Raw genomic sequence first — 16538 nt, 5'->3', positions numbered from 1 at the left:
GAGGAAGGCAGCAAATCACACTGCCATGTATGTTCCTATGCAACAATTTTGCATGTTCTTCACATGTACCCCAATACCTAAAATACAATAAAATAAATAAATGGGAAAAAAAAAAAAGAAAGAATGAAGAAACAGCCAGGCACTACGTTTTTACAAAAAAGAATGCATTCAAATATTACTTCTGCAATTTTTCTAAAAGTAAAATTAACAGGAGAATAGACCTTGCATCCTACAGTATACCGGTGATTGTTGGTGGAGCCTGGTAAATCCCGTCCAGAGACTAACGAAGTTTTCCACATTCAGGGAAATTCAGAAGAGTCATGGCCTAGAGACCAAATTCAACTTATTAGCAGCAGAAAACAATTGCAAAGAACATATCCTTCACACACACAGCCGCCAAACTCAACAGTAATCAACACTGAAGTCAGGAGCATATGGGCAGTTCTTGAGTTGGGAAGGACACAAGAACTGTCTGGGTCCTGAAGCCACCTGCTGTGTAAGTTGCGTGGTGACTAGAGAGAATTCTACTATGATACAACACAGAAAACATTTCTCTTCTAAGATGCAAGTACTGTTTCTAACTCCACAAATATGAGTATATATACATTAAGGTTGGAGGTATGCATCCTTCTACGAGCACCCAGTCAAGGCAGCTGCCCCGAGTCTTGTGTATTGTAATCTTGGCTGGCCAGAGTCTGAGCCTTCTCAGTGTCTTAGCTTCTGCACCACACTTCCTCAGTGTCCACCCCAGGCTTCCGGACTGGAAGGAAGGGGGCGGGGAATAAAAGTTGCCGGTGAGGCCCGGAAGTCACCACCTGCAGAGCTCCAGCCCGACTTTCCCTGAGCGCTGGGGTCCTGCTGGAACCTCCGCGACAAGATGAGCTCCGCAGCCGGGTCCCGCGCCTCCCGCCCGGGGCTGCTGCTCCTGGGGTTGCTGCTGCTGCCAGCTGTGGTCGCCTTCGCCAGCGGTGAGAGCAGAAGCCAGGCTGTGAGGGCCGGCAGCCGCGAGGGGGGTCCAGGAATCCCTGGGGCTGGGGAGGAGTCCTCTAGGCTCCTGATCGCGGCCACACTTAGCGCGCGCGTGCTGAGTGTGCGGGCACCGTGCCAGGAGCTGCACGGGCACCTCGCCACCTGGTCAGCACAACTTCTCTCCGAGGGAAGTATGATTTATGGCTAAGGAGAAGAAGGCTGGAGGTAGTGAAAAAGGTCCCTAAAGTACCTCTGGCCACTCATGGAGTCACCACCCCCTGCTTTCCCCCTCCTCCCCTCCCCTTCCCGCCCAGCTGATGCTGAAGAAGGAGATGGGGACCTGCAGTGCCTGTGTGTGAAGACCACCTCCCAGGTCCGTCCCAGGCACATCACCAGCCTGGAGGTGATCAAGGCCGGACCCCACTGCCCCACTGCCCAACTGATGTGAGTCCTTACACTGCATCAGTCAGTGCCCCCTTCTGTGACTCCTCTGCCCATCCCATCCCTTCTAATCCCATCTGCAAACCCAAGGCCTGAAAGACCACTTCTCTTTTCCCTGTCAGAGCCACGCTGAAGAATGGGAGGAAAATTTGCTTGGACCTGCAAGCCCCACTGTACAGGAAAATAGTTAAGAAACAATTGGAGCGTTAGCTACTAGCTGCCTAAGTGTGCACTTTCAATCTAACTGTGAAAGAATCTTCTGATGTTTGTATTATCCTTCTTATATTAAATTAACAAAGTAAGTCAGGTTGTGGTATAGTCAATCTATTCTTTAATAATACTGCAAAAAATAATGCTTACACATCACAATTTTATATTTTAAAATTTTCAGAATTTTAAGCAAAAAGCATTATGAAGGAAGGTTTGGTTTAATAAAGACTGATTTTGTTCGGTGTTATATGTTAGCTAATACAAGTTTATTCATTTCTATGATTTCAGTACTTTATAGCTACATATTTACCTTTTCGTTACAATTAGCTTGCCAATATATTAGTAGCACTTAAGCATTAATTCCTTAACAGTGGAGATATTAAGATTCTGGAAGCTAGGAGAAGTATGAGGTAATATTTTCATTCATCCTTTAGGAAGACATTGCTCTATTTTGGGGAGAAATGAAGGTGTTGTAATGTGGGCATATTAGTTTCCTGTTGCTTCTGTAACAAATTACCACAAACTTCGTGGCTTAACCAACACAGTCTTATTAGCTTGTAATTCTAGAGGTCTCAAGTCCAAAGTAAGTCTTAAAAGTTAAACTCAAGGTGTCCTCAGAACTGTATTCCTTCTGAAGGCTCTAGAAGAGAATCTACTTCCTTTTCTTTTTCACTTGCATTTTTTGCCTCACAGCCCCTCCCCCAATATTCAACCTGCATCACTCCAACTTCCGCTTCTCCTCTGTCTCTGCTGACTCTTCTACCTTTTATATCCTGCTTACCTCTCATAAGGAGGCGTGTGACTACATTGAGCCCACTTGGATAATTCAGAAACACTTTCCAACTCAAGATCTCTAATACATCTGCAAAGACATTTTTTTTTTTTTTTGCCATGTTAATCAACATATTCATAGTGTCCAGAAAATAGAACACAAGGATCTCAGGGGTGGGGACATTATTCAGCCTACCACCATGGACCAGAAGGCGGAACCTACTTGAGGCAGGAGAAAGCTACAGGCCCTTGTTCATGAGCTAGTGCTGTTTTAACCTAATGTGACAATGTGTACAGGTAGGATTAAGATCCATGATAAAATACAGATGATACCATTCAATCTCTGTGGTGGGCTGGAAGGGAGGGAGGTACCTAGGATAACTAATTAAAGTAAACACAATTTATAGATGCTTACGAATATCATCTAAAATTTGCAAGTTAGTATTATAGAGATGAGGTGACAGTCTTGGAAAGGACACAGCTTGTCACAGACTGAGTAGGTCATTCTGACTCCCAGCTCCCTGCTCTTGCTTAGAGTATTGTGCTGTCTTTCACACAGGAAAGTGAAATGTTAGCGATTCCATGAACTAGCTCTTGAAGGGGGAATAGGGATTTGTGAAGGGGACCATGGGAAGACTGGAACTGCCTCAAGATAAGTAGAAAGACACAAGATAATTAAGTCATTTGCGTGTTTGAACAACAATTCATAGTTCTGCAGGGTTGGAGTGTCTATGAGGAGAGAGAATGAACAATGGTCTCCAACCAGATTTTGCCCATTTTGTGTTTTATTTTTTGTTTGTTTGTTTTTTTTAATCTCCAGTACAACTTATGTACTACTACCCAAATTATCTTTCCAAAACCCAAATATTTCATTTCCCTGAATAAAATATTCAAGGTCCAAAGTCCTTAGCCTGGCATCCAAGGCTGCACCATACTCACTTTTCCTCTGTGCCTTAATTTTCACCTGTGTGAAATGAGGGCATTATGTGTCTACTTTAGGGATTGTCTGTCGTAAGGACTAAACAGATAATATAAGCAAAATATTTGGCATAGTTCTTAATACACAGTCTGAGCTTAAAAATTAACAACTATTAATTGTATTATAGTATTATATTACTAGTGTCAATATTACTCTTAATGCACCATCCCAGTCAGTTTGGAGTGCTAAGAATTTTTTTTGTTTTTTTTTTTTTTAGACAGAGTATTGCTCTGTTGCCCAGACTGGAGTGCAGTGGCACGATCTCAGCTCACTGCAATATCCGCCTTCTAGGTTCAAGCAATTCTCATGTCTCAGCCTCCTGAGTAGCTGGGATTACAGGCAAATGACATCACACTCAGCTAATTTTTGTATTTTTAGTAGAGACAGGTTTCATCTTATTGGCCAGCCTGGTCTCAAACTCCTGGCCTCAAATGATCAATCTGCCTCAAACTCCTAAAGTTCTGGGATTATAGGCATGAGCCACTGTGCCCGGCCTGAGTAAGGAATTTAACAGATGGTGGATTTTTAGGTAATAAGTAGCAAAAAAAAAAAAAAAAAAAAAAAAAAAAAAAAAAAAAAAAAAAAAAAAAAAAAGAAAAGAAAAGAAAAAGAAAGAAAGAAAGAAAAAAACATTGCAATAGCAATAAAAATTGTTCAATTCAAATAAACTTTGAAGGGGAAAATATTGGAAATGAGATGTGTGTGGTGTGATTTTTTTTTTCTAATTTTCCTTTTGTTGTCTGTCTCAAACAACATACTTAGCTATATTTAATAATTTGTAGATTTGACTTTTAAAGGATTAAAAGACGAAAACACATTTTGTAATGTCAAACAATGCTGGAATGCTGATATTATATATATATACGTGTATATATATACGTATATATATATGCATATATATATGTATATATATATGTATATATATATACATACATATATATATACATATATATATGCATATATATATACGTATATATATATGTATATATATAAAAGAAACTTATTTGGCTCACAGTTCTGCAGGCTGTACAAGCATGGCACCAGCGTCTGCTAAGCTTCTGGCGATGCCTCAGGAAGCTTGTACTCCTGGTGGAAGGTAAACAGGGAGCAGGTGTGTGTGATGGATAATACTGATTGTCAACTTGATTGGATCAAAGGATACAAAGTATTGATTCTGGGTATGTCTGTGAGGGTGTTGCAAAAGAAGATTAACATTTGAGTCAATGGGCCGGGAAAGGCAGACCCAGTCTTAATTTGTTTGGGCACAATCTAATCAGCTGCCAATGCAGCTAGAATATCAGCAGGCAAAAAAAAAAAAAAAAAAGTTATAAAAAAGAGACTGGCCTTGCCTCCCAGCCTACATCTTTCTCCCATGCTGGATGCCTCCCACCTTTAAATATTGGACCCCAAGTTCTTCAGTTTTGGGACTCAGACTGGCTCTCCTTGCTCCTCAGCTTTCAGACAGCCTATTGTGAGACCTTGTGATCATGTGAATTAAAACTTAATAAACTCCCCTTAAATATATATGTATATATATTTAAATATATGTATTTATTTATGTGTATGTCTCTGTGTGTGTGTAAATATATATGTATCTATTCCATTAGTTCTGTCCCTCTAGAGAACCCTGACTAATATAGCATGCCACATGGTGAGAGGACAGGAACAAAAGAGAAGAAGGAGGTGCCAGATTCCTTTAAGTAGCCAGTTCTTCTGTGAACTAACAAAGAACTCATTAATTACCATGGGGAGGGAACCAAGTCGTGCATGAGAAATCTGCCCAAACACCTCCCATTAGGCTCCACTTTCAACACTGGGGATCACGTTTCTACATGAGATCTGGAGGGGACACACATTCAACTATATCAAGTTACTGCCTTTATCAGCATGGGCATGGGGAGAGTGCTTTGCTCCTGGGAAAATCCCAAGTGACACAGCAACTCCCTGTTGTTGTTTCAACATTCATGGAGCGATAAAGATTCAACGTACTTAAACTCCCCTCTAGTTGGAGGTAGTCAGCATAAAATGTCCACAGATGAGGGACTTACCTCATAGTCATGGCATCTATCAATAAAGCAAAACCATCAAAGAACATTTTGACCTTGTAAGTTATTCTGCATTTTTGTTAGTATTGTTTTTTTATTTCCTTCTAATACCTTTGTGGTAAAATAATTTCCTCTGTAATGCATAGAATATTGAAGATTTGGTTGTTTTCAAAGATATATTTATATTTTTCTCATTGTAAAAGACAATGCATGTTCACTAAAACAGAAAACAGAGGGAAAAAAATCCTATTTTTTAAAACCTGTAATTTCACCACTCCATCTTATTTTTCTTTTTGGAGATATTAGTCATTTGACACGGTTATAAGTTGAACTGCTAATTTTAAATAAAGTATCACTTATCTGAACACAATCATAAAGAAAACACTAATTATTTAAGCACATTGCAAGTAGTTAGGGAGCATTCCTGTTCCAATTTTACAAATAGGAAACCAAGTTCAGGGTAATAGAATTAGTTTTCTTTGGCCAGAGCATGAATAGCTAACCTATGTGATCTAGCATTCACTTATACATATATGTAGGACCTGTGCTTGTTATATTCACTGGTGTATATGTATGTGTGTATGAATGTAGGTATATATTTCTACACATATGCATATATACAGACTCTCACACACGTAAAACAAGTTCATAATACAATACTTACATTTGCTTTGTACTGTGTGTCCTCATTCTATTCTATTCTATTGTATCCTACCACATTCCATTTCTTAAAAGATGTTGGCCATACCTCTATAAAGTGATTTCATAACCTACTGATGTATCATGATGTGTAGTTTAAAAACACTTCTCCAATTCTTTGATTAAAGAGTTAAGTTCTGATGGTCCATATTGGATTCCACACTCCAGATAAAATGCTTGGAGAGCCAATAGGGGCAGGATACTGAAGCCCAGGGGAAAGTTAAAGCTCCTGGTCTATAGTCTTCCTTTAATCTCAATCTCCATCCCTGACCTGGGGTTGGAGTCTCAAGGAAACCCATGAAAAACAGCTTCTGTGGTAAAGATGTCACACCAAATAGGATGTTGTCTGGATTGCTGAGATTCTAGGTCATTTTCAGGTGGGACTACCATTTATATTCACTGCCCATCTGCTTCAGCCATGTACCTCCTAACTTGGCCCTAAATGCAAATTGAGTTAAGGATAGAAAACACATCGATTTCTAGGAGGACTTGGATAAAAGCAGCATATTCACACTCAGTGGACTTAACTACCTCTTACACAAAATTATTCTTGTCCTATGGGCCTTTTCCTTATTATTCCTGTAGATGCTGGCATTATCCCAGTGGGCTTTTGAGTAAGACAGTTTGGGTTGCATCTCGGTTTTGACTACATGTGATCCTGGTTCTCCTCAATTCACTTGTCACAAAATGAGGACAATAAAGCCCACCACACAGGGATCTTAAAAGGAATAAATCACCCTTATAATAGGACCCAACATGGGTTTTGACTCAGAACTGAAACCTAGTACATAAATGTTTCCTTTCCTTTCCTTGGAGTCCTACTCTAAGAGCACATAACATTTCCAACAGAAGCCGCAATCCCTGAGCTGGCAACCAACTCTTTAAGACTACAGAGAACAAACCAGGACTTCCCCTGCACAGAACCACAACCCAAACTTGGATGCAGACAGCTAGTTAAGAAAAAATTTAGCATGATAGACACAAGTAGTATTTTCCTGATAACAACTAAAAGATAATTAAATAACAAAACCACAATGTTTGTCAGCCAGCATATCTATAAGATTATTAAATATACAGGACATCTAGTAATTGAGAGGCTGACTTAGCTATTTTTCCAGGAAAGAAAACAAACAAAAAAAATAAAAATAAATAAACTTTAGACTTAAATTGCCAAGTATTTCCTTCTTCATTGAAGCAGACACAACATGAGGATTATATCACTATTCAGCAATTGTGGTAAGAGGCAATACAGCTTGAAACAGAGCAGTCAGAGCAGAGTTGGAACAGCCAGCTCTTACTTATCAGCTGTGTTGGAGAATCGGTCTTCTTTTCTCAGTAATTCTAGGGATAGCTATAGGGACTATTAGGTAATAAGCAATAAAGTAATGTACACATACCTCCATCAGAATATTAAGCTTCACTGTGATTATTCCTTTATCTATTTTCCCACTTTAAATCAGAGAATAAGGAACAAGCCTATTCCATCTCTTCATTCTGGATTTCAGAAAAATACATGATAGAGTAAGTGTTAAATAAATGTTTTTCAAATATTAACTGCATGGAGAAAAATAAAACTACATTAGTGCTGTGATGTAATGGTGCAGTTAGTGTTAAGGATAAGCTACTCAGCCAACAGAATTTTAGTTGAAAATTAAAGAAAGACATCATTTTCCCAGCTCTCAACCTTGTTAGGCTGACAGATCTCACCAAGTTATTCATGGACATTATAACACACTCATGCTATTTGCCTCATCAGCGATTTGTTTGATGTTTTAATTAGAGCCGAATTTGTAACTGTCAGAGACTCTGTTAGGAGTTCCCTTCATCTGTCTATCAATGTGCTCTAATCACACATAAATGCTATGATATGGACATATTATACATTATTTTATTATAGATATTTTCTTCAATGTGCAACATACAGATAGTAAATTACACACAACCAAGCCCTTGTTTCTCCTCTTCCGCTATAATTCCACTATATCTAATTAGATCTTATATTTCTTTAGTGTTCTTAATTAACTACTTCCCTAATTAACTAGAAATGTCCATCAATGAACTAGCTCAGTCACACACCAGTAGAGCAACCCCATTGAAATCAGTATTATTCAGTAGAATCTGCTTCAGAGATTACCTAAGTAAATGGACTGATCAAGAAGGTAAAAAGGAAAACACAAATATTTCCTACCAAAAAATTGAAGGATAATGAACATTGGAAAATGCTACAGACAGGATATTTAACGTCAAGTTCTTATGATGATTCAAACTTTTCTTAGCTGAAATATGTGTTTTTATGGTATGCATGCTATTTTCATTTGTGATTTATACATTTATCTTTCAATTTCCTAAATTCTGTTTTCAGAATGGCAAAGTCATAATAACATTTTCATCTCCAAAACAAATTTCTTGCATAATTATTTCCAAGAGAAGCTTCTCATTTCCTTATCATTTGTAATCCTGTAATTTTTTTAAATATATGCTCATGATGTCATTACATGGTAAATACCACTTCCAGATAGGTCAGAAAACAATCTTAAAGAAAATGGAGATGCAAAACAATTTATAAAAACCTTTTTGAAAAACAATATCCACCCCTCCAAAAAAAATCTGACAAAAGCTAATATATCAAGTTAGTCTCAGTGTTACTGGAATGCGATTTAAGTATTTGTATCCTAATCATATCATCAGCTAATCATGCCAGGAACAGAAAAAACAAATAATACAGCAGGAGAGAGCAGATGGGCTAAAGAATTTTACATTAGAAGTTGTATTTTATCCAACTTTACCTCTTCTATTAAGCCTATCACTGTGCCTTGTACACATAGATTAATTTTAAAATGTGTGGGAAGAATAGCTATTATCTACTCACTTACTGCCTAGATCATGAACCTGTAATGACCTGGATCCTTCTGTCTGCCTGAGGCAGATGATCTATAAACCAAACACAGATATTCTAGCTCCATCTGTGACCTGGACCTCCCTGGCTTTATTCCTGACGTTGTTCCCTTTCTGTTCCACACCTGGGTAGCTCAAGCTCTCTGGCTTTGGATGCATTTTCAGGTCCCATCTGTCTCTTTGGATGTGTCGGCAGACATGGGCATCAGAGCTTTCTAAGGACTTTGATTCAGACCCATTACTCTGGCTTTCTGGGAAGGTAGGGTAGACCCTTCCCTCGCTCTTACTATAGAACTCTAACTCTGCCTCTGACCCAACTGTCACATCTGGATTCATTAAATGTCCACTGACAGCTTTCATTCCGGTCCTCAGAGGTCAGCATAGGCAAAAGAAACTAAGGAAATTCCATAGTCCTTCAAGGGAAGCATCCACATGTCCTGACTTCAGGATATTTTAGTTTTAAAACAGTGGTCTGAAACCATTGATTCATGCATTATTTCAACAAACATTTGTCGAGTGCTTAGTATAAACCAGACTCATTTTAGAGAATTTTTCTCCTAGTTCCTTCTAATTCCCTGTCTGAAAACTTCTCTTCATGTTTACATCTTCCTTTCCCTGACAGAACCACCCATCATCCAGAGTCCTGGCATAAGGCTTCTCGTGAACTTTCAAGACCAGATATTCATAGTTTCCAATGAGTCCCTAGAAAAGCCACTAGTGTGAGACAATTTTAGCGTCTGGTGGATGCAAACAGGAATGAGATATGATAGCTTCCCTTGTAGAATACATAATACATTACGGGAGTATGTCAACCAATGTCCCCCACAATGTGATTTGTATCCAAGGGCAAAGATTACCCCTTGCATGGAAAGATGGGTTTTTAATGGAAGTGACATTTGACATGGTCCTTGATTGATAAGCAGGAGCCTTCAGTGACCATGGCCTGCCTATTCTTCTGCTGGATCAATCTAAATGTTAAATTCCCATGTTAAAAAAAATAAACTGCTGATTTGGTTTTCAGGTCATACCACACTGTTTCCAGTTTCCATTTCTTTGTTTATTTGGTCTATCTACCTCCTCTGAAGTGGGTCCCTTCCCAACTCACCTTAGGTAGCACCTTCCACCAGAAAGTTTTCTCTGGAAGCTCCCACCCTTCCAAGAAAGAGGGCCAGGTGTTCCCCTCCTGTGAGTGCCCATGAAACTCTGCACATTGCTGAGTGTCTTGGACCTCCACACAATGCCATATTTTCCTGTGCCACTCTGTAGATGTGAGTTCAGTTAAAGCAGAGCCTGTATTTCCCTCTTTGTAATTCAATTTACAGCCCAATTTAGTTCCTGGATCATGAGTGGTAGATAAATTTTGAATGGATGAATGGACAGATACATTAACAATAAAGTAACTAGAGCAACTATGTAGGAAATTTGTCTCTAGCAGAAGTGTGGAAGATGGGTGGTTTTAGGCAAGACTATGTCACTGGCAAGAGACAGACATCTAATTTTTACTATCTTTAAAAACAGAAAATAAAGAAAATCTGCTGGTCTACATGACTGAAAAGTCCATAAATAAGCCAGAGCCAACTGAAGGACCTAGGTGTCCATATAATGTTCTTAGACGGTCCCCCTGCATGTCTAACCTGTGCTTCCCTCTGGTCCAAATTCACTCTCAGGCAGGTTGTCCTCAAGCATTACAAAATTCCAGGCCCTATTTTACCAGTTTTGCAACCCCAATGAGAATTCAGAAACTCTTTTTCATTCATTCCAGCAAAAACTCTAGGGACTATTGCTAACACGGCCAGGCTTTGGTCACTTGCCCACATCCGAATAAATCTGCAGGAGTAGAGCCGGGGGTGGCATACAGGAAGGAACTGTAGGATGCGTTATCCGAACTGAAGGATGCGTTATCCTACCTGAAACCTATGGACTAAGAGCAGGTAATTGAAGGTGTGTTAACAGAAGAAAGAGAAGGGGGTGCCAGACAAGCAATCTTTAGAAGACTGAATAGAGAGGCTGACACTAACTCTAGCATCCACTATGCCCTTGTACTTTGGGGGTGAACTGTTCCAGGAATCTAACATCACATTCACACATCTTTATTCTTCTCTTCTCAGAGCCAGAGTCATTATATTGGAAGAGATGAGTATAGAGAAATAGGGACAGCAGGTGTGAAGGACAATTCCCAAGCCAAGTTGGGGCAGAGGAGAGATGCCCTGCCTAATCCTGTTTGCCTTCAGCATGGTCATTTCTCAGGATGGAGCAGTGCCTCCATTTTGGCTCCCCTAAAATACAGAGCTTGAGTCATGGACTTGCCATGCATGTAATTTATTTGGGGAAATGTTCCCAACACAGAGGACTCAAGAACTGGAAAGAGCAAAATTGGAAAAGAGGACATGGGCAACTGGGGTTCAATACTACTGGGGATCCTCTGAGAAATCATGTAGCATGTCTTCCCAAAGCATGAAAAATGAGAAAACATTTACCTATTGGCTCTGGTTCCTCCTGCGAAAGGGATGTTCCATGGCAGCAACAGAGAAACATTAGGTCAGCAAGTGAAAAATACCTGATGCAGCCAAGTGCTACAGCAATGGCTGATAAATGGGTCTAGGAGACATGAGCACCCAAATTTGACTGCTTGCTAATTATGAAAGTTTCCATAGTGATTACAGGGAAAACGGAATTTAGCCACCAAAGCTTTTATTTTTATAGAATCTGCTGTTTCTTTAAGAGTTGTTGCTTGCATACGTTTAAAGACTGCGTAAAATCTAGTATTCAACTTCTGAAAAAAAAATTGGCTTGGAGGAACACTTGTTCCAACAAGACAATGAATTTGTTTACTTTTCCAGGCTATAGAGTTCTTGTGCTTATAAATTTTGAATTTTGGTTTACGCAGATTTCATTGATACAAGTGGCATATTAAGGAGGAAATAACAACAAAAAAAAATTCTTTCCTTTCTCTACTTCATTAACAAAAACAAGTGATTTTGATGAAAATTTTCCGAGTCAAGTTCTGTCTCATCTGCAAATGCCCACTGCTTCTTGACATGCTTCATTCGCTTCATTCTCTTGGCAGCTCCTGTGGAGTTCTGCTTTTCCTGAGTGCACTCTTTGCGTCAGTTTTGGGTTGGGTCCGGTGATGATTACAACAGAAACACTTGTATTTTTCTTCAGTTACCAGAACTAGATGAGAGATTTGGACCGCATGATTAATGATGAAGGCAAGCTATTTAATCCTATGAAACATGATGAAGTGTCCAAACTCGGCAATAGATATTTTGGATTTTCATATTTAAGCAAACAGACACTAAACAAAAATTCAATTTCCTTTCTAAAAAGCTAGCAGATGAAACATGCATGGCCACTGATTTAATTTTGGTGGTCTAAATGGATTCAGAAAGAGAAATTTTTAACAAATAAACATTTTATTTTGGAATAATTTTAAGTTTATGAAAGTTGCAAATTTGATACAGTGTCTGCGTACCTTTCATCCGGTTTCCTTTAAAGTGAGCATTTTACAATACCATGGCATACTGGTCAGAGCAGAGAAACCACCATTGGCACATTGCTTTTAACTGAACTCCAGATTTTATTTGGATTTTGCCAGTTTTTCCATGAACGTCCTCTTTCTGTTTCAGAATGCAAACCAAAGTACCACACTGTGGTGAATTGTCATGTCTCCATAATTTCCTCTGGACTGTGATGGTTCTTCAGTTGTCCTTATTTTTTATGGCCTTGATAGTTTTGAAGAGTATTACTTAGCTATTTAAGATTCTTCAGTTTTGGTTTGAAGTGTTCAAGCACGTCTTTCTCATTGTTAGACTTGGCCTATTAATTTTTGGAAAGAGCAGCAAAGAGATTTGCTGTTCTTATGACATTATATCAAAGGCGTACATGATATACACATGACGTCACACTGATGATGTACACCTTCCTCATTTGGTAAAGAGTGAGTTTGCCAGGTTTCCTCATGGTAAAGGTACTATTTTATTTTTGAGAATTGGGCACTTCAGGAAAATATAACAAGCTATTTCAATGCCACAGGAGAGTTATACTGTTAATGAAAAAAACTATGGAGAGATATGACTATTTTGCTGTGTTTTCATTTAAGAATATATAAATTTGAGCCATTCATCTAGGACAATAACAGATTTTTAGAATGATTCTACTCTTCAAAGTATTAATTATATATCACAGAGTGTTTTTTATCATGGTATAATAGTTACAAGCCATTTTCTCTGGATTGAATTTCCAAGTTCAAGGATGTATAACCTTAGGCAAGTGACGTCAGCTCTCGGCATCACAGTTTCTTTATTCATAACTTAAAGGGCCATAGACATTCCAATGCCTACTGATATTGTAGATATCAGTATAAGTACAGGCTTGTTTGGAAGACTGAGTGAGTTAATATTTGTAAACTGCTTAAAAGAGCACAAAATAAATGCTCTGCCCTTTGTCTCTGGTGTAGAGGTTTAGCAATTTGCCCTTGGTATGCAGCAGTATCATAAAGGAAGCAGCATATTTTATATTTACCCAGAATCCTGTAAGCTCTTTTAACTCCTTTGTTAAAGAAAAAAAAAGCAAATTTTTAGTGACCTGTGAATGTTTGCTTCATAGACAAAAGTGAAGAGACATTAGATAAAAAAAAATCTCTTCATGCCTTTTTGGCTTTTATGAACTTTATAAAATGAACACGTATTACAACTACAAATAGAAAACAATCCAATACATTTTTCAAGTTTTAAAGAATCATTTCCATATTTCTGGAGATTTCAGTTTCCCATCAAATCCCAGAAAAAGAGTGATAATAACTGGAGTAATCACACAAACTTTCAATTATTCATGAGCTAGTCCCACATTTAATAAACTTCAGATTATATGTCATTTCCTATTTCTTACTACTAATTTTATCTTCCTCTAATTGTCCTGATTTTTCTCTTAGAATCATATTGCTGAATACTAGAGTATTTTTAAAAAGTAGTCATTCCTTTTGTACATCTTTTCAATAAATAAGATGGAAATTATTACATTCAAACTCCATTTTTATATACATGAAGTGATTGAAATAAACCAATGATCCATGTGAATGTTAACAAGTAAAATTTCATCTAAGTGCACCTCCTGGTAGAGTACATATTTGTCTTCCTTTTTGAAAGCCTAATACAGAAAATTTCATTTTATTTTAATTTTTGCAAATTCTCAGTTGAGTTTCTTTTCTTTTTTTTTTTTTTTTTTTTAATTTAGAAGTTTGCAGCATTGATTACAGCTTGGAACTGCTGAAGATATTTGAGACACTGTATTTTGGTCTCCATTGGGTCAGTGCTTTTCTTTTATCCTTTCTGTCAAGAAATATAAGTAATCAGGAAAATGTGAAAAGGGAAATCGTTGAAAAAGACTGGAGTACATATACTATCTACAGTGTCTGTTTTAAAGAAACAGCACTCTAGCACACCTTTCTACCCTTGATTAAGTTTACTGTAATGAGAGCACCAGTACACAAGAGAGTACCGGTATCCCTGAGCACTAGTAACCAAAAGGGCATTTCAGAAACTGAGCTTTTGATGTTTATATGGACATTCTTTCTTCCAGGACTTACCTTGACTTCTTCAAGACTCATACTGCTGTATATGGTGTTGTATACATTTGGGGATGGTTGGGTAGCAGTAACTGATACAGAAAATTTTAAATGTAAAAAACACTGGGGAGTGAGCCTTTCCATTAGATTCTTTTTTGTTGTTTTTTTTCTTTACAGAAGAATTCACATCAGATCGAGTTTCTGTTTAGGCAATGTTGGAAAACCTATTGCCATTTTATTTATTTAACAAACATTTATAAGGCACTTAAATCCATGGTGGCTCTCACAAATGTTGACTCATTTCTCATAACCGCCTTAGGGTAGAAATCAGAGGCTAAACAACTTGCAGGTGATGCTTCGCTACTAAATGCGGGTGGCAGCCTGGCCTGTGTTCTCTGCTTGGCTAGGAACACAGGTCTTATCTCTTGAGCTGGGCTGTGTAGAACCCTGTTCTGGAGACATTTGCCCCTGGGTCAGTGGCCTCTGCTTTTTCCACCTCCTCGCATCTTACCCATGTCTCAGAGAACTCTGAATCCCACTTGGAGAATCACACTTAAACCCTCTAAAAACCTAATGATGAATAAAAATAAGTTCTCTAAAATTTCTGGAGAAAAATATAATAAAGGTACCAGGTTAAATGACTGAAATTCCTGAGAGAAAACAACATGTGTGTGTTTCTCTAGAAAGGAGGCCCAACACCGAATACCAGGAAGTCCTATAGTAAATGTAATGTGACTCTGTGTGGGATCTGGCGTTCGTATTTCATCCGAATGCATGCCTGCTCCTTCAGTGGGAAGAGTGCTTGCACACCAGGTATCCGCTCCCTGTTGTCTTGGGATATGCCCTCTAAAGGCAGAACCAGGAGGGATGAACCCATGAGCCTGCTGGATCCAGCCCCTCCGCAGCTCCGGAGTGGCAACCAGTGCCGTATTTCTAGATCAAATCTGAGCCCCTCCTACGGGGAAAATATTTCCAGGGGATTTTGAAAGTTCCAACATTTCAGAGGGAAGAAGGAAGTTATGCAGAATACTAAAGAAGAAGTCATGCTATACAGGCCCAGCTTCCACTGACATTAACACTGGATTCAACTTTTGACACTGATAATCTGTTGCCAACACATGGAAAACATAAACAAGATATTCTAAGTGTGATTAGAGAATATGCAACACAAGGAACAAGAAGAACATTCTCTGGAATCTCACATGGTGACTACAGTTTCACAGAGAGTACTGATGTTAGATGCATATGAAATAGGCTAAACTCCAGACACAAATCCCGAGACAAAACGCTTTTCCTCACAAAGAGGTCGCGCCTCCCTAGTCGTGGTTCTCAGCTCTTTCCTGGCTCGCGGTCCCACACTTTGGGATCACCACGCGCCCAAGATCCCACCTCTTCAGCGCTGGCTGCTAAGCAGTCCCCCTTCAGGGATTTGGGGCACAAGGCGAATATCCGAATCTCAGAGCCCACGGGAGTTACTCTGGAGGGCGACGCGCGGGCACCATCAGTGTACCCCCCACCTCACCCGCACCGCAAGCGCTCCACCCGGGGGGCGTGGCCAGTGCTTTCTTCCGGACTCCCGATCGATCAGGAGCTCCGGGAATTTCCCTGGCCCGGGGGCTCCGGGATTTCCAGCCCCAGACATGCATAAAAGGGATTCGCCGACCTCGGGGAGCCACAGAGCCCGGGCCGCAGGCACCTCCCCGACAGCTCTCCCGCTCCTCGCGCCGCCGCCCGACCCGCCTGCTGAGCCCCATGGCCCGCGCCGCGCTCTCCGCCTACCCCAGCAACCCCCGGCTCCTGCGGGCGGCGCTGCTGCTCCTGCTCCTGGTGGCCGCTGGCCGGCGCGCGGCAGGTGGGTCCTGGCGTCCTGGGGACCCCGGGCGGGACGCGGCTGGGGTGGGCGCCCCCCGCCGACGGCCCCGCTCAATCAGCGAGTCTCCTCTTCCCTAGGAGCGCCCCTGGC

At 39.9% G+C, this 16538-nt stretch overlaps 1 protein-coding gene across 1 annotated transcript; it reads left to right on the top strand.

The window, feature by feature from the left end:
- Positions 1–795: 795 nt before the first annotated feature.
- Positions 796–1872, top strand: LOC108292199 (platelet factor 4-like). The gene is made up of 3 exons (XM_017512934.2): positions 796–968; positions 1284–1413; positions 1533–1872. The coding sequence occupies exons 1-3, from the start codon at positions 878–880 to the stop codon at positions 1618–1620; spliced, it is 309 nt and encodes a 102-aa protein (XP_017368423.1). The 5' UTR covers positions 796–877; the 3' UTR covers positions 1621–1872.
- Positions 1873–16538: the final 14666 nt, after the last annotated feature.

This window comes from Cebus imitator, unplaced genomic scaffold (genome assembly GCF_001604975.1).
Source record: "Cebus imitator isolate Cc_AM_T3 unplaced genomic scaffold, Cebus_imitator-1.0 Scaffold480, whole genome shotgun sequence".
NCBI classification, from domain to species: domain Eukaryota; kingdom Metazoa; phylum Chordata; class Mammalia; order Primates; family Cebidae; genus Cebus; species Cebus imitator.
The sequence above is the reverse complement of the archived record's forward strand: the minus strand, read 5'-3'. Positions and strand labels throughout refer to the sequence as shown.